A 19,367-nucleotide genomic window follows, 5' to 3' on the forward strand; every position below is an offset into this window, starting at 1 on the left:
GACGCATGAGCGTACGCGTAAACAGTGCGACAACTAAAAGAAAACCTTTCGGAGCACTCACGGTTTGCTTTTGCTTGGCATGTTTGAGGCGCATTGTATTTAAACAGGTCATAAAAAAGTCAATGAGACATAGGCAGCATGAGTCGGACCCACTGGGACTCGGTGATGACGTGGGCTGAAGATGAATAAAGCGCGCAGATGATGAGCGGAAGCGCCAGTGCGCACCTCCCCATAATAATCTGGCTGAGCAGCGTCGCTGTCTTTTCAGCACCACTCACTGACAATCTAACCAAGCGGAGAGGCAAGACAGGCGAAACTGAGTTCTCTGCAGCCTGATGTGGACTTTTTTTTTTCTTCATGATAACAAATGAATACAACTTTTTTTTTTCCACGCAAGGACATAACACATCCTCTGCTCAAAATAAGAAGTTAGATTTGTTTATTCTTCTCAAACAAGACTGACCATGTGTTTGGTGGATGTATGATTTTATAATTTTTCACTGCGGAATCTGATTTGATTTTTCTTTCTTCTTTTTCTTTCTCTTTTAATCTGTAAAATTTCTTTTTGACTTTTCTCGTTTGAATTAATAAGTTGGTTTAGTTGATTATTTTGCAGGAGACTTCAAATGTTAAGTCAGTAATTTACCAGTCATCCGTTTTGCTTTAATACGTGGATTTTATATGTATTTAGTCGGGATGCTGACTTTAGTAGTTGGACTCTTGTGTCTGGTCAGTGGACGCACCGTGCAAAGCCAGGATGTTACAGGTAGCCGCTTCGTTTGTAACGCCATTCCTCCAGGCGCAGAGCCGGGCTGCGGGTATGGTCCTGCGGGCAACCGTGTCCAGAGCAGCAGCCCTGTGGAGGACGAGCTGCGAAACACGATCATCCAGCTCCGGGAGACCATCCTGCAGCAGAAAGAGACCATCATAAGCCAGCAGGGAACCATCAAAGAGCTCAACTCCAAGCTGGCGCGCTGCGAGGCGGCAGCCGACGAGTCGTCGCAGGGCAAGTCCCGGGGTCAGGGCTCCAGACGGAAGGAGTACGGCAAGAACACCATGGGGGATCTGCCCCGGGACCCCAGTGAGACCATAGACCAGCTGGGAAAGACCATGCAGAGTCTGAAGGGTCGGCTGGAGAACTTGGAGGTAAGATGGCACAAACATTCAGCACCAAATGATCAGAAACCACCTTTCTTTTATTTTCCACTCAAACCAGCATGTTAATAGTGATCGTTAGTGAAACCAGCTGCATATTGTTGTTATCAAAGCCTCATGCACTTCAGCAGTGTCTCTCAGTTTTGACGAACGAGCATTAAATACGTGTCTGATTACACTCCTGCGCTGCAGGAGACCTCTCAGGGGATTCGCGAGATCAAAGGGTCACGTAATAGTCATGTCACATCAATACCTTCTGCAGTCGTTAAAATATCAATCTGATGGTGAAATCCACTGCACAAGAGTTATCGTTAAGAAATGAGCAACAAATAAAAGGTAAAAAGGTGTTATCACGCATGTGGTGCAGAGATTTGCAATGCATCATTGAATTACTTATGAGTACTGTGCGTGCGTGCGTGCGTGTGTGCGTGCGTGTTCCACATAATATTTTATTTGCAGTCATGTGACTAATTATTCAGAGCAGCTGATGAAACTCTTTCCGTGTGATTTCACCTGCATCAGAGCCTTGACATTTTAATTCAAATCGAGCGCTCAGTGGTTTAGTTCGTCATATGTGTGTTGACCTGCACACGATGCTCCATCAATCCGCCCTTTGTTAAGACCCTGGAGACCCCACTCCTGCTCTCTGCTTAAAGTCTCAGAGATCACATTCAACTGATACTGAGTTCACTTATGGTGAAGTGCTTTACATAAGGTAGAAGGTTGATATAAGCCCGGCCTTGATCTCCTGTGTGATATCAGCTGTGTAGTGCTTTTTACTATCTGACAGCCCTGGTATCACAAACAATCACAACATTATATCATAAATTGAAATTCAAGGTTATTTCTATATACAGTACAGTATGGTGCATTGCCTTCCATCTGTATATTCCCTTCCCCCTCCCTATAGTTTTGATTTGAAGTCAAATAATGGCTACATATGCATTTTAATCACATCTATTGATCTGTTTAACATAATGATTATTGCAGCTATGATGTTGCTGATAGCATATGGCTCCCCGGAAACAGGACCACTTGCACTAATCAAAGCCATCTGTGTATGTCAACAATTGCATTCAGGCCTGTGCAATTGGTTGGTTCAGCCCTCACTGCCAGATTATCAGGGAATCTCTCACTGGAGCTATTCAGATGATTCCATTGTGTCAGGAAAATTAATTAAACTCTCTGATTGTGTTACTAACCATCTGAGTCCCACAGTGACCCTGACAGCAGGGAAACATCAACACAGCTTTGGAAATAAATATCTGAGGGTATTTTTGGCAATATCTCTGTCCACCACCAAGCAGCATGGGACTGTCCAGTTGTTGTTGGACCAACTGTGGGTGACGTCAGGCACGGTGCCTACCTTTAATACCTAACGCATTCATGAGGGTTTTGGCAGGTCACCAATCATAGTCTGCCAGAGAGCACGCTTTCTTTATTTTGATATTGCTGTTTAAAAATCAATGGTGCTAAAAGGATATCAGACCTAAAGAGTAGATAGAATCAGTCACCCACTGCATATCTTCATGTGGACTGAATAGCTGTTTGAGTGCAGAGGATTAACTGGATTAAATGTCTGTGTCATTGTTTGTATGTGCCATTCCCCTCTCCCCCTCTGCCATGTATCTGACTTTCTGTCTAACACCATCTTTTTCCTTTTTTTTGCATCCCAGCAGCAGAGCTTGCGTCTCCCCACCACAAATGCGTCAGCTGGAGGGGTCTCGGCCCTGACTCCCCTGCCGCCGGAGCTGCGGGAGCTGCTGCGACAGCGTCTGGGGGCACTGGAGACCCAGCTCCTTCGGAAGGTGGCCGAGCTTGAGGAGGAGAAGAGCCAGCTCTACAACGAAACAGCGGCACACCGCCAACGCACCGAGAGCGCTCTGAATTCCCTCCTGGAGAGGATAGTCGAGCTAGAGAAAAGTAAGTGACACAATGGGTGCTGTGAAATGTTGGCCAGATTCAATGGCAGACTTCTTTTTTTCTTCTTGACTGCCAGATTTAGCACTAATTAGTCAATCCATGTGCAAATTTCTGATGATGCAAGGAAGAATCTCATAACATGGGTTTTTCTGTGAGCCATTCTCAGAGCAGCTCCTGGTCTTGAAAATGAGGCTTGGAAAGCAACAGTGAATGTTAAATTAGTTTAAGAAGTACTGGAGAGATGTCTATACCCACAAAATATCTCTGTATCTCTATATCTTTACAATGGAAAACGATTTGGAAGAATTTGTCAGCTCTCACTGGACATTTTCTTAAGGCTCCCGAGAGGCTCCATTGATTGAGTTTAAGGATACAAGGTTTAGTTTATGGAAACCGAAGCTAATGGCTCATACCCATGCAACCACCTGTGCAGTAGAATGAACAGTCTTTGTGGGTGAGCTTTATTATGTTCAATTTATGTCAGGATGGTGGTGTTATGTCAGCTGGGGGGGAGTTTTTTTCTTACAGTTACATGTCTGGTCATACTCAACTGTATGCTTTCATCCAGCGCCCCATGAACCCCAGAGGTTTGAACCTGAACTTGTGGAAGAACGGTATGAACGAGAAGCTTAGAGTTGGTGGCAGGGGGTTAATATTATTGTTCTGTGTGGAGGAATCCCGGCTCCAACACGAGCCTGTGTTGTAAATCTTTCATTCAGTGTTACTGCTGCACCACACTGCCAAAGAAATTGTGGATTTACAGCAGCAAAGCCCCAAATACTCTGCTCAACGCTTTCTGTTGTTTTTGCAACTCATTTTCTTTAGTTTTATGCTAATTTTCTATTTTAACTTTCAGAGAGCTCCTCTCCTATCCATTTTTCCACGTTTACTCCATTTCTTGTTCATTTCTTCATTCAGGGTCTTTTTAAATAAATAAAAAATCTTCTACATTAATTTTAATATTGTTATCCATTTGGTCACAACTGACTCAGTACAAAACCGCTGAGTGAACTAAAGCAGCAACATTAAAGGCTGATAATAACAGTAAGGTATTTTCCTGTTCTGGGACTTCCTTTGGCACCTTAGTAACACATTCTTATTGTGTAATTAACACAAAGTAGAGCTCAAGATAGTGGGGCTGTCATTAGTAGCACATCTCTGCTCATAAATCATAGAATTGGATAAAAAAAAAAGTAACTATGTGCAATCATTATCCTTTACCAGGTAATAATGCCTTCAAGTCACCTGAGGACTTCAAGGTATCGCTCTCTCTTCGTACTAACTACCTGTACGGCCGGATTAAGAAGAGCCTCCCAGAAATGTACGCCTTCACTGTGTGCATGTGGCTTAAGTCCAGCGCCAGCCCTGGGATAGGAACCCCATTCTCCTATGGTGTGCCAGGACAGGCCAATGAGATAGTCCTCATCGAATGGGGGAATAACCCCATTGAGCTACTTGTTAATGACAAGGTAGGTGCATGATGAGAAACTGCTGCAAAGCTCAACACTGTTATTTCAACAGCTGTGATTGTTTTATGCTGTTCAGATTTTCTGAAGAGAGAAGATGAACTTGAGTCAGAAGCTTAGAAAAATGTGCCATAAGTTTATTATATAAGTTTATTAATTAGACACCGAATGCATGAATCTGTTTACGTTTCCTTGCTCTGTGGAGCTAGTTGCAGTATGTACTGTACATGTGAGCACAGTAATCACACAGATGAGAAGCTATTCACTGACCATCAGCTCTGAATATTTAATTTAGCACCTTATAAACATTTAATATCATTGACCCACATTCTGCACATACCCAAGAATAACAGTAATTCATTAGAGAACTTAAGCCGCCCTCTGTGCTCATTTACAATCCTCTTCTTCATTGCTTTCTGTAGACACTATACTAAAGTCAACAGTCAACTTAGGGGATTTCAATTAATACAACAAAAAACAAAGTGATAGAAGCATATGTGAATATTTTATGGTGTTTTGTCTAAAAAGGAAAATAATTGTAATTGTTATGTCGATGTAAGCTGTAATAATAGATATTTAGTTTCTTCATGGCGCCGCTGCGTCTGCAGCAGTGCAACATTAGAGTTGCGGGATTTCTGAGGAGAATTTCTCAGCACTGGAGAGTTTTTTTTTCCCCACTGTGTTGTTTACATTGGGTGTTATTGGCACAGGCAGGTCTCTTCACAGTTTTCCCTTCACGATGCATTATACATGTGTTCAAGTCAGACAGATGAGAGGAAGATGGTGGGAGAAAAGGATGAGAGTGCGAGAGGAAAAAAAAAAGCAGGAAAGGGGTAGCTTCAGAGCTTCAGAGGTGATACAGTGCTAAGAGGAGAGAGAGAGGGGGAGAAAGAGTGCAACATCAGAAGATGCAAGAAAAGTTATAATCCAGAAACTGAAAAAGAGAGCATCAGAGAGAAAGAAGGTGAGCTGGAGAAGAGTGAGACAAGTTTAGTGGATATGATTACCTTGTGTGCAGCAGCACATCCATGTGTTGAACTTGTTCACAGTGATAACAGGGTCCTCTGGGACACATTGTTTATGCTGTTCATTTGGCTGCATATTGAGAAGGAAGCAGAAAGCTGCCTCAACAGTATTAAAAAGTGCAACGTCGTCTGTATTTTGTATTTGTGGGTGGAAAGGCAGAGAGGGAATCTTTATTGTTCTAAAGCTACATCTTCATCAGGATTTTGTGCCATTATTTTCTTTTTCTACATCGTTCAGTTTTTTTTTTCCAACCGTGACTGCCAGGAGTTTAATCTGTAATGGATTCAACTGGTCTTGTACAACATTAGCACTGAGCTCTTTTGGCAGGCGTGCATCTGTAACCTGATGCTCCCAGCTTCACGAATCTGGTGTTATCTGGATTTGCATTTTTCCAAATTTTAGAAAAAACAAATGCACAGAAAAAGCAATTATACGCAGATTATTCTCAAAACTCATGTGGCTGTCATGTTTTCTTTGACATCATCCATGTGAGCTCATTTTTTCCAACAACGCCACATTAATGTTAACACTGTTGTTTGGAAGCAGAGACTTCAACGATTTCTTCTCTCCTCACATGATCTTACAAAAAACATTTTACAGAGATGCAGAAGCTTATCTGCAGCCTTTTTGATGTGCAGAACAAAATGTCTTTTTTATTTTAACCCTAAGTAAAATACATCATGGCCCTTATTCACAGCATTTTGACATGTCACAGCAGCAGAAACAGACATGTAGCTGCCAACACATGCATTCTTTTTAGTTACCAGATCCAGGTCCCTGATATTACAAGTTTGAGTTTACTGTGAAGAGAGTTCTGCCTGTGACATGTCAAAATGTCAAAATGCATTGAAAAATGTCCTATTCCACAATGTATCATGTAATAACTTTACATTAAAATCATAGGAGGCCCACATTCCTAGAACAGTACTGTTTGAATGGTCACTGAGGCTCAGATTGCTCCAACTTATAGAAACCTTACAATATTACTGCCAGGGCTCCCTGTAGTTCCAGCTGCTCCTCAGGTCAAATTCAGTTACGCTAACTCTTCCCATCTCTCCAGGTTTATTTGTGTCTGGAACTACATTATATCTGCAACGAGATAAGAGTGTGAAGTGATTCTGCAGCCTCAAAAGAGAAAGGCTAATGAGTTACACTCTCCTAATCTCATGTGTTGTGCTATATTCTCCCAGGACTATGATGTCATTGGTTGGTAAAATAACCAGTTGTTTTTCTTTGATCTGTGAACAAAGCACCGAAGCATAAGAGGATACTGTTTTGCTGTTAGCTACCTGACTGCTTTGAAGGATGTTCTATCCCTTGATGTCACCTGGGTAATCTAAATTTTATATGTTGCACTGGCTCATCTGGAGAGTTCTCTGCAGAGGGCTGTCTCTTTGAAGCCCTAACCCTTCTAATTGACGTCCTTGTTTCTAACATGCTACAATTAAGCTCAAACCTCTTCTGACTGTTGAATCCTCATATCCCTTTGTTCCCTTGCTCCTAACACGTTGTCCTTGTTCCCTGCCCTCATGTCGCTCACCTTTTGCTCTTACCTCCCGACCAGGTGGCTCAGCTTCCTCTCTCAGTGAGTGACGGGCGCTGGCACCACATCTGCATCACCTGGACAACCAGAGACGGTTTCTGGGAGGCGTACCAGGATGGCGAGCGTCTAGGCACTGGGGACAACCTGGCCCCCTGGCACCCAATTAAACCTGGAGGGGTGATCATCCTGGGCCAGGAGCAGGTTAGAGCAGTAGAGAAGCTTAAGTGGAAGAGAACAGGTGTATGTGTGTGTGTGAGTGTGTGTGTGTTTGCCTTGTGTCAGTAATATCCGTGTGTATTCTCCCCTGAGTTCACTGCCCGAGGCGCAGTGCAGGGAGCGGGAGAGAGGAGACAGAGAGGCTCTTCTCACGCTACCGTGGCCCTTTCAGTATTAACTTGTTCAACCACCTCTAAACTGCACCGTTTTCCCCCTGAGAGCTGCATTAATGAGTTATTCTAGTGGTTATCTCCATGACGGCAGCATGTATACACTTCACAGGTATACACTAACGTAAGGATACACTCTTCAAAGAGATAGTCACTCATATTACGCTAGTTTGGAGGAGTGCTATGTTGTCATAGACACAAGGTGAGGTTGCTGGAGATTGCACAATATTGGAGATCACTCAACACATATTTTAAAGTGGTGTCACATTGAAATATCCAGCATCATTTGGAAGTTTGATATAAATTAAACAGAATTTATTCATTTTAATTAAAGTCTGTTTACATTTGCTTCAGAAGTTTATTTGGCTAATCTTTGATCTTGTGTTTCTCTGTACAGGACATAGTTGGAGGCCGTTTTGACGCCACCCAGGCCTTTGTGGGTGAGCTGAGTCAGTTCAACATGTGGGACCGAGTACTGAGGCCTGTGGACATCATGGGGCTGGCCAACTGCTCAGCTTACATGCCTGGCAATGTGGTTCCTTGGATTGATGCTAATGTGGAAGTGTTTGGTGGAGCAACTAAAGCTGCTCTGGAGATCTGTGAAGACCGTGCTTTTGATTCCTAAAGGATCTGATGTAAGGAATCCAGTACAGTGCACTGAGATCGAGACTGAGAAGTATTTTTACAGTTTGTTGCTTCTGTCCAATCCCAAAGAAAAGGGTATCAGTGCAACATTTTTACATATTTCTATGGTCTTATAGTCTCAAAGACTCAAAGTTATTGGGCTAACATGTTAGTATGTTCATTCAGTTTGAACCCTGAAGACAAAACAGGACCCTCACTCATTTGAAGAAGATATACTGCTGCACCAGTCTACTATAATGATGTGACCTACAGTCATTCTGTGTTTTCTCTTCAGCAGATCAGCTTTCATTTGACTTATTTTGGAAAACACATCTTTTTGGTTGCATTCCTTATGTTGACAATGCTGCACTGTGTTTGTAGTGAATGTGAGCTCAAGCTGGCTTTGATGTGCTGTGGAACTTCATTCCTGATGATAGAGCGCCACATCCTCGCTTTTTTGAAGAGCAATGAGGCACCAAACTAGAAGTGAAATGAGGTGGATGCTCGTGAGTTCAAAGTGGACAAGAACAACCACTCACTTTTGATTATTTTCCAGCATCTTCAACAATGCAGATTGTCTAAATATTATGCATGAGCTCAAGCAGTGGTTGGAAGTCTGTTCACATGTGACAATGCATGCTTTCTGTCAATACACAGAGTGTGTGTGGTGCCTCCAAACAAGCCAATGCAGCGTGCTGACTACATTACGCAAGAATGTGTGTATGAGTGTGTGTGTGTGTCTGTGCTTGTCTTGCGTGTAAAAAGACCAGAGATTATGAGGGAGGGAGGACATTTTCATTCTTGTAAATCTACGCTTAATACCTCTCTGCCCCTTGAGCAGCTGCCATATCCCAAACAGCTTTATGGATGGGCTGGCTCTGGTCAGGTTAATAGTGATGTCGGACAGCTGCCCAGGACTGGCATATCAGCAGAGCTGTGGACACCAGCCGAGCACACAGTGAGGACAAGGACTGGGCTTGACCTTTAAGGACAATCCTTAATTCCTCATGTGGGTAGTAATTATCTTGTTTATGAATTCGTTTGGCAGTGAGCAGCCACTGATCTGCTGGCGTTCTTTATGTGTTCAAATCAATAAAATATTCAGATGTAGAGAAGATGACAAATGAGACCAGCACACTAAGCACTCTATGGACATCATGAATGTTGTTCTTTAATGGACTTTGGTCGTAATTGCCTCTCACAGGAACAACAGCATTGACCCACGCGTGTGGCATCTTGTTTTTTTAAATGTAGGGAATCAATTCATTCTGGCACCACTCAGTGAATAAAAATGACACATTTTGCAGCTTAATTTATGTCAGTCCTTAATGTTGTGAACATTTGTTTCAACACTGTTTGTATCTGATAAACTGTAAAATATTGAAAACAACGCCTGGTGCTGAAGCCCCGCAGGGGGACACATGTAAACGAGGCCACAAAGCTTTGGTGTTACCTCTAGAGTTTCTTTTTCCTCTCTGTGGACTGTCCTTACCGAGTAGACTCTAGTATAAAAGCCATTACAAAGCTTCGATCCACATGTTTAAAAAGCAACAATGCAGTAGGTCACTGGACAGTGCAGAATGTTATAAATGTGAGGGTGCACACTCACCGTTTAAAGGACTTGTTGAATGTCACCAAAATGTCATGATTGCTGCTGTTTGGAGTCTTTGTTAACAAAGTTTTAATGTAAAATCAAAGGTTTTCTTTCCAGTAGAAAGTGGATTTTTCTTGCTTTTTCTGCTCTCAGTTTTTGTCCATTAGCAACACATTATGTAAAAAAAAAAAAAAAAAAAAAAAAGCAGAAGTACTAAAATGCTTTGTCTAAATAGTGAATGGCCTTTTGTGAGAACCATATGTGCTTTTGCTTGTGAACACTTCAAACTTTGTGGTCAGCTTTTACAGCACCGGGAGCTCACTAGTAGCGCAGACAATAAGGGACACGAGGAAAAGAACAATGTGTTTGCTATCGTCGTTTTAAAAATTCATATGCAATGTAGGTGACTTGTTTCGCTGTCATTGAGTCACCTTCCTTTGCAGCACCTCGATACGTTTTGCACCTTTCTGCCATGTGGCTGGATGTCCTTTTGCACCCAATAAAAGAGTGAACAAGTTCCAGAGGTGTGACAATTAAAGTAGCAATTCATTAATGTGACAAAACAGCCAAGCAGCTGTTTGAACAGTTGAAGCATGTTTTATTTAAATATCTTTGCACAGCGTTCGGGATGAAGTCAGAGTAGAGTGCAGTCCTGCCAAGGTCATACACCACCTGATGTTTCTTAATACACTAAGGACATCCTGTGTCAATGTTTGATGGAAATTTACGAAGCATACTTTGACGGTGTCATCGCTGGTCAAACTAGCTCTAATTGAGCTGCAGTTGTTTGTCTAGTTGACGGGCATAACGTTGGTAGGACTCACGGTAATACACATGGAAAGATACGTCCTCTCATTTGGGCAATGTAATGTTGTCAACAGTGGAGAAATCCTCTGGACTGGCAGACATCCAGGTGGAAATGAAAAAATCTGCCCATGCGGATTACGGGAGCTGGTACAATGTAGGACACTGTGAGTCTTCTTCATTCTCCTCGGCGCTCTGTGTGATGCTACTGCAAGTGTTTTTGTGTGATGAGCCAGGAGCCTCCTGTTTTTAATAAGACAACAATCGGAGGCCCCTAACAGACAACAAACCAACAGTGTGAAACATGCACGACTTTTATTTTATTATTATATTTTTTAAGGATTTTTTGTCTCTCTCATTTTTGTTGCACTGCTATTGTATCATTGCAATCCTGATGTTTGGAATTTAATTTATCAAAAAATATATCTCAACTTTGAATAAAGTAGGAATACATTAGTTTGTGTAAAAGAGCTTAAACAAGATGAAAACTAATATGAGCCATTTGTGGCTTTATTTTTGGGTGCAAGAACAATAAACTCACACATCCAACGATATATAAATATTTACTTTTTGCCCTCAAAGATGCTCTCCTTCTCCTTCTTTCGTTATTTCTTCATGCAAGATGTGGAACCTGTACGAGAAGCCTGTGTTTAAACCCCAGACCAATTCACCCTCCATCCGGTTGTTAATGCACAGGAACAAGCAATGAGTTTATGCTTCGTCTTCTGACAAACTGATTGCTACTGTCAAATCAAACCACCAACTTTAATTGCAGCCATTTTCCTTCAACTTAGCTGAATATTGCGTGTAAGACAAATTGTCTTTCAGAAGCTGCTGCACCGCACTAATGAAATCTAACTGAGGGGGGAATTGAACTGAAAAGCATCATCTCTGAGCGTTACAGGTATCATCTGTCTCTCTGACAGTTGTATGGTTGGACAGGCTAAAGAATGTGTGTGTTTGTCTATCAGTGTGTGTGGGCGTGTGACAGAAAGCAACACTTTGTTGGTGCACTGGGTCTGAAGAGTAGATTTGTTCCAGTTATTGAGTTTTTCTTCCCGCTGTGGTACAGGTTGAAAGGGAGATTTCCAACCAGCAAATTCCTGGAGGGTTTTTGAAAAAAATGGTCTCGACATCTGCTGTAATGATAACAGTACATCACTAAAAACAAATTACCTATTCAGTGGTGTTGCCAGCTTGTCCATTTATCCACTCCACATGACTGGATAGAGCGACAGTGAATAATTATTTGGCGCATTCTTATTAATGGTTTCTTTCACATCCATATGCTCGTCTCTCAGCGCTCTGGAGTCATCTGGCTTTTCCCACCATCGCCCAAGGTTGTTTTAATGTGTGTGGAAAGCCCATAATTAAAATCAAATTACACTGAGTGTATTTGTCTGTCATTGGATACACTCACAGATCTGCAGGGGGTGCAGGAGACGGGTGTGGGGAGTGGGGTAGAATTAAAGTGCCATTCTGCTCCCAGCACCCTCTTTCTCGTACACCAAGTCCCCATGGATCCCCAAAGAACAAGTGCTGTAAAGAGTGTGAGAAAAACAAGTTTCAGTTTGAGACTAGAGAGAAGTCCTTTGGCTTAGTAATTAAAGACTGATGGAAGAAAAGTCCATGCAGAAGGCGAGGATCTCCGAGGCGTCTGAAAAGTGCTGTTTTCTTAGATGTCACAGACTATTAGTGAGACCCACACACTCCCTTCAGCTTGTATCACTGCCTTTATAAAATAATGCATCAAAAAATGCTATATTCTGTTCCCATCTTTGGTTCTGTCTGGCAGCCACTTTTAAATTAGGCACAGGAGTACTCTCGTTTTTATCTCTTTGTGTTTGTGCAAGACAATATGTTGCCTTCCTATAATTTCATTATTTCTAAAGGATAGCTATCATATACTTTGTCTTTGAGGGAAGAGTTTAAATAGCTCAGCTTTACCTTTTCACACCCTTTTACAGACTTACTCGCTAGGCAGAGGAGAGGAAATGAGGAGTAAAAAGAGTGAAAACAGAGACGACATGAGGGAGGGATGAACAAATTAATCAGCACCGGAGAGGAAACAGCTGCAATATGACAGTTTGCAATGCCACCTCTCCGAAGATCAAAAAAACCTGCGGATGCTAAATGGAGATATTGTTTCATTTTTATTCTGTTAAGCAATGCGAGGTATTTTGAAGCATTGGAAAAAAGTGCCAATCTGAAACTCCTTCATGCTCAGATTACACAGCTCCAAACACTGACTCGCCAAAACTCACATTTTGTTCTCAAATTGTGAGGAGGATGAGATGCATTCCTACAGTGACTATTTACACACAGAACAACATCTAGGATTTCTCCAAATTACACTTTAATAACAAATGTGGAAGATAAGCTGTATTGTATAATTGTCAGGGTGCAAAGACAAGAGCTTAAATCTCCCCCACAATCTCTTGAAATCGTTCTTTTCAGCACCTGTGTCGACTGCAAATTTAAAAACACAGACCTTGTCTGTCTGTCTTGCAACAAGCAGTCAAGTACTGCTGCTACAATCTCTCATTGTGCTTCACTGAAGGGTCTCTGTTATTTTCTCTAAAAAATATGCTTTCCTCTGCAACACACACACACAAAACACATTGTAAAAAGAATCTCTCCAAGTCTACGGCAAACTGTACTGTGAAATATGTGCAACAGTGGGATTAATTCTACCTTTCAAGGTCAGCCAAGGTCCTTATATATATTATTTAATAGGCTTAAATCTTGAATAGATCCATTTGAACAAACTACCTATTACCTATTATCTGTCTTAGTGGTCAGTTAAATTAGTCAGCTACTAGCATTAGGTATCATCTTTTAGTCTTTACAAAAGTTCATTTGCATGTTTCCTAAAATGTTGAACTATTCCTTTAAGCTTTAAACTAAATATCTGATGATTATATGATTTAAGAACAGAATATTGTTGGTATTTTCAATTCACACAAGCATGGAAACTTTAGGTCTATCCTAAATATTCGTGTTCAACAGCAACAGGAAGGAAGAAGAAGAAGAAGTGATCTGATTTAAGCAGGTCTGAAAATAAAACTCGCCTCATTTCCAGATCAGTCACTCAAGATAAAAACTAAAGTGTGATAAACAAATCGGTTCGTATTCACTGGGGATTAAACACAGTTAGTCATCACTTTATTATCTGCTGTTGATTCATGGGACAGACTTCCAAAGTCACTCTGTAATAAACTAGACATGTGACTCTTCATGATCCTTTTATCTTTGTGGAATCTAATCAGATGTTGGTGGCTCGCCTTCCCCCAGAGGGGCCATGGATAAGTGTATTATCTAGATCATTCCACTGCTGCTAACGAAATCACCACCAGCCAACGTTTCCTACCCAAGAGATGAACCCACCCTCCCTCAAACCAACTCACTCTTGCTGGTGTGATTAAGCTCTGCTCTCCACTCACATTAGCAGGTCATGTGACTTTCATCAGGAAAGGGATCTGTGGACGTAAGGCCATTTGTGTGTGTCTGTGTGTGTGTGTGTGTGTGTGTGGACGTAAATCCGCGCACCACTGTCTATTTATAGAGCATTACTATTTATGAATATGAACTTCCTGTTCCCACTGGCTGAGCGTAAGCCCGTCCTGCTTTGGATCAAGCTACAAAGCATAGTTTAATATTTCACAGGCACACTAGACAGACAAGAGGCTACAGGTGATGAAACAGATGAGGTAAAATGTAGAATGTTTCAGTGACTGGTTAGTCATTTCAGCTGCTTGTCTGAGCTTTTGACACTGAGGATGAGAATGGAATCAACAGGGCACCTGAGAGCATGAAAAATAAGCATGTTTTTTTTTTTCCTGTGAATACTGTGAGAGGAATGGTTATGACACGATAAGAGACGGGCAGGCTTGCTGTCAAGCCTGTGTCGTCATGTTCCCCATGTGTTCCTTGTGCAGACTCCTTACCAAGTGTTTTCATATATGCTTGACAGAAGAAAAGTGAGTAGTTTCTCATGTGTGTGCTCTGTTTAAAAACGTGGTTGAATTGCTGTGACATATTTGTAAGGGTGAGTTTTCTCCAAACAGACTGGCATCGCAATATAAGACACATACCGCAAATCACATGAGGCAACGTGCTGACTCAAACAAGAGGAACCGGATAATTTGTTAATGTTTTAGCTGTGCTTATGCTAAATAATAAAATGCACCCTGAATAGCAGATGATGCCATTAAATAATCAAGCAGCTATAAGTTCTATATGTACAGTTGAAGGAGATTTAGAGGCAGATACCTGTCTGAAGCAGGCTCGGTTTGTGCCATAGAGCCCGTCGTTCACCTGAGTTACAGTGGCCGTGATTGATTGCAACAAGGGTTTAGACTGACTCATTGTGCCAAAGCACTGAAAGAGTTTCAAGGTTGTTTCCATTAACAGCAGTAAATTTTGCATAATTGAGAGACGGCATGTAATATACAAGTCATTCTTCACAAGGCTACCGACAACTAGAGTCATCTGTTTCCACACTAATAGCTTTTTTATCTCCGAATGTAATCCAGCTAAATATGAATATAGATATGTTTACGGACATCGTGTGGTGGTTGTTTTTTATCCCTTTTGGTCTGACTTTGCTAGAATGAGAGTTTAAAGACCATAATCCTGCATTTACAAAGTGGTTTGACATTTAAGGAAGTACACTAGTTCTTCTTGAAAAAAGAATTTATGAAACATGAGATATGAAAGTATTATGCTTAGTTTTGCACAGGCTTCTGCCTGCTAAGTTAAACTAAGCTAAGCTAAGGTTCAGCTGCTGATTAAGGTTTGCTTGATCTTCTATTTTATAAAATCAAATGTTGAACCATGTGACATCTCTCACATGCCCCCAGGTATTGATGCTTAAAGAGTTTGAAGACAATGCACTATTTCTACTGCCTTCCACAGTGCTAACCTCTGAGGAGAGTTACAAAGCCTGTGTAAATATGTACCCACTCAAGGATGAGCTACACGTCCATGTTTAATAAGATACAGAAATATGCACAGGCACGCACAAAAACACACCTTTAAATATTCTTTACCTTGTGTATACAGAATACCTGATCCATAAATCAGACTCTGTGGCTTCGTCTTGGCTGAGGTTTCTCCAGACATACAGCTAACTCATCTATACTTACCAGATGTCCCCAGAGATTATGAAAACCAGCTGTGTTACTTATATAAATGATATAAATTCAAGAGTTGTTTGAAGGATGATCTTTGTCAGTTTGCTGCCTATGCCCCGTGTATGCAGATAGGATAACGAAACATATGTAACAGGAGGCTGATAACATAACACAAACAGTGCAAAGCTTCTCTTGTCTGTGAAATGGAAGATTTGAACAGTGCTGTAGATGCAGAGGGATTAACAAGGTGTAATTAACCCACATACAAACCTGGAGTATTTAGGCAAGGCACCGTGATGACAGAGACAGCAATTAGTGCGTGTGTGTTTACGTGTGTATTTGTGTGCACACTGGATCAAGGTCTCTGAGCGCGGAGCTTTGTAGCTAAAAATGACAGCTCTTGTCTCATTCAGACTCGAAGATTCGTGGGCGAGATGTCTCAGTGCCGCATTGCAAGGTTTTGCAGCTTTGAGATGTTTGACGTGATGAAAAACGTCTGCGTTCCATGAGGGGTTTTGCATAAACACAATGATCACAGGATCAATGATCATGTTAATGTCTGCTGCCACCACGCATGGAGGTGAGTTTTAAAATAGTAACCGTTTACCGGTTTAAATGGGAACGTAGGCCCCCGCATGAGGCTCCAGGCAACTGTGCAGGGCATTAAACTCAGACACGTGTCTACATGTGGAAAGAAGTTAATTTGTGATCTGTGGCATTTCCAGAATTACACTGATTAGCCAAAGAAGGTCAAGAAAAGGCAATACATTTGTACCTGACTCAAAGGGGGCTGCCTTATTCATGACTACAGTGCATGTTTTCCAATGTTTTCTAAGTGTAATTCCTCTCTGACATTTACTGATTACAGTCATATGGACAAACACACTGCACCCAGATAACCAGTTCCAGTAATAAAAGTCCCACTTGTCCAGAAGTGTTCAGTGATCTCTAACAGCAGCATTTAAAACCATAATGGATAAAAAACACGACCAGTTATTATTGAGACAGGGATCGTGGACGCTCTGTTTACTGTTTTGTGGTCTCAGTGAAGCGTGGAGAGCTCATACATGGCAGGGGACCTCTGTTTTACCCAACACGACTGATCAAGTGAGATATGGTTCCTGACTTTGACTTTGTTATTAAATTTTCACACACTGCTGACCGCAATATCATCAGGAGCAAACACTCTCTGCTGCGTACCCGCAGGTGCCCAGGGTTGTTTACTTGTGTGTGTGTGAGCTGGTGAGTGTTTGCATGATTTTGTGTTGCGAGATACAGTGAAGTCGTTTGAAGTCCAGTGAAACTATTTCCACCTCCAACGCCGGTGGTACTTTACTGATTTATTTCACCCTTTTTACAAGGTCAACACAGACCTGGCTCTTGGTCCTACAAGATTAGATTTTGAATCTGTCTAGCTCATGTTTAAAAGACTTGTTTTGGACATGAGTGGAAAATAAAATGGTAGTAGTATGATGTGTGAACTGTTCGAGAGAATCGTCCTGCTACTTATGCGCTCAGTGCAAGCAAACCACACATCAAATCAGCCTCTGCCATTCTCAGTATAATGTCAAAGAATACCTGAACAGATGACTCAGCTGTTTAGTGAAGCAGTGGTTCCTCCTCATAAGAATAAAAATTCAAACCTTTGTTCATATCACCTTAGAATAAGAATGAGTTTAGAAAATATGCATCCAGCTTTAAAAATATAGTTTAGATTCAGAGTGAAATAAGATTGACCCTCATACATCTGTTCTTTTAAATATCTATTTTCATACGTTTCTTGTTTTCCAACCTCCTCCGGGCTCCAGGGAGTTTTCAAGTTTCACCCGAGTTTACCTGCCTCGATTTGAAAAAAGGTTTCTGGGAATAATTTGGTGATGTGACACCAAAAAAATGTGCTACCACTCCATTTTCTGTGTTCATTAGGATGAGACTTGCAGAGCTCACTACCCGGTGTTTACTGGGGATTTGTATCATGGCTGCAGAAGACTGCTCATGTAATAAATATTCTGCAGCCAATGTTGCACTTAAGCTTTTCAATATACGTTGTTTTTTCAGCTAAACATGCTGCAGCATTGACTGCCCTGTCTATTGAACCACAGCTTTAACACCACAGCCTGTTTGTGCCCTTTTATTTTTTTTTACTTCATGCTTAAGCTGTTACTTCAAAATAATGTTGTGTGTAACAATTAGTTGTTTGGCTTTAGGTCCTCAGTTTGCCCATTAGATTAAGGTAGATTCATGATCGTGCTTGGTGAAAGTAATGAGCTCTAGCATTGCAGCTCAGTCAGGAAATAATAGTCTTCTTGCACTCTAGGCCCTGGTGTTGGTCAGTGTGTGTGTATGAGTATAATGAGGAGTTTTGTGTCTTTATCTTGCTTGGTTTTATTGCATCCTATTTTAGGAAGCGACTGACGTCAATAAAATGAAATGACATGAAAGTTTTCTGAGAATGAGGGTTAAAATGAACAGATTTTCGATTGACTCTTTCATGCAGCTACTGTATGTTGGACTTGCTGGGTTGTAAGCTGCAAAATCGTGTACCATCTTCAAGGACGAGAAGCAAATTCTTAAACCATGTCCATTGTCAGCCCACAGCTTCAGTGAAGAATTGCTGGGGGAAAAAATGGCACGCCTGAAAAGGAGGTGGCCTTGCTGGCACAGCATAAGCAGACTGTCTTTTGAATGCCTTGTAGCACTTAGCTATTCTGTCACAATGCACGGGGAGCTGTTCTTGAGAGAACATGCACGACACGTCCTGAATGAGAGGTCGTAAACGGTTTGGACAACAGCAGCATATAGAGCGCGGACACATGTTCTGCAGCTGTAATGTGGAATATGTTGAATTTTCATTTGCACTTAGTGACAGATGCAGTGAAGGAGTTTTCTTTTCTCTCCTTCTCTCAGCCTCTTCTTTCAGACTTTGTGATTTGTTAGTCCAATCAGTTATGAAGTAAAAGGGATGTAAAATATACTTTTCAGGTATGAGGTTCTATACATGGAAAGTACATTAATAACACATTATTACCTCATATCTGTTACTTTCATCCTTCAGACATCAGTGAGACGTGTTATGCAGCAACTGACCTTCATAGTGCTTTAATCAACATTATTTTTCTTTACATAACTCAGTGGGAGGTTGTCAGGATGGCCATGATACAGAAGATGCAAGAGAGGAAAAAAAAAACCACTCTCATAGCAGTTTTGGAGACTAATTACTTTGTATGTGTCACCTAACAGCATTTGGAGAGGTGAAAGCAGTGGTATGTGTTCAGAGCCTGAGGGCACTATCTAATTTTACATTCATCTTCTTCTGTAGCTCCACATAGCTGCAGGGAGCTATCCAAAGTTTTAACTTCAAATGACATTTACAAAGCAAAGAAACATCATATCCGATCTCCCGATTGAGACTTGTGATATTTGTCACTGCTTTGTTTGAATTGTTGGCAAGATGTCCACGTACAACAAAAAGTGCAGAGCCCATGTGAGTCCATGTGTTGGTGTTGATTGAGCCCACATGTCATGAAATATTAATAGACATACTCCAAATGAACACTGAAACATGAAAACAGCTAGGCACACTGGGGATTTACATTTATAAATATGTCATGCATATGCATGTGTATGTTGATTTTGTGTCTCAGATGTTCTCTCAGCATGAGAGGACATGAGCTGACTGTGAGAGACATCTAGTGGTAAACTACAAAAAGT

The 19,367-nt window shown here is 41.4% G+C and overlaps 1 protein-coding gene across 1 annotated transcript; it reads left to right on the forward strand.

The window, feature by feature from the left end:
* Positions 1–696: 696 nt before the first annotated feature.
* Positions 697–8,376, forward strand: nptx2a (neuronal pentraxin 2a). The gene is made up of 5 exons (XM_026358406.1): positions 697–1,146; positions 2,832–3,078; positions 4,303–4,547; positions 7,135–7,314; positions 7,897–8,376. Exons 1-5 carry the CDS (start codon positions 697–699, stop codon positions 8,122–8,124), a joined length of 1,350 nt encoding a protein of 449 aa, XP_026214191.1. The 3' UTR covers positions 8,125–8,376.
* The last annotated feature ends 10,991 nt before the right edge of the window (positions 8,377–19,367 follow it).

This window comes from Anabas testudineus, chromosome 8, assembly GCF_900324465.2.
Source record: "Anabas testudineus chromosome 8, fAnaTes1.2, whole genome shotgun sequence".
Classification (NCBI taxonomy): Eukaryota; Metazoa; Chordata; class Actinopteri; order Anabantiformes; family Anabantidae; genus Anabas; species Anabas testudineus.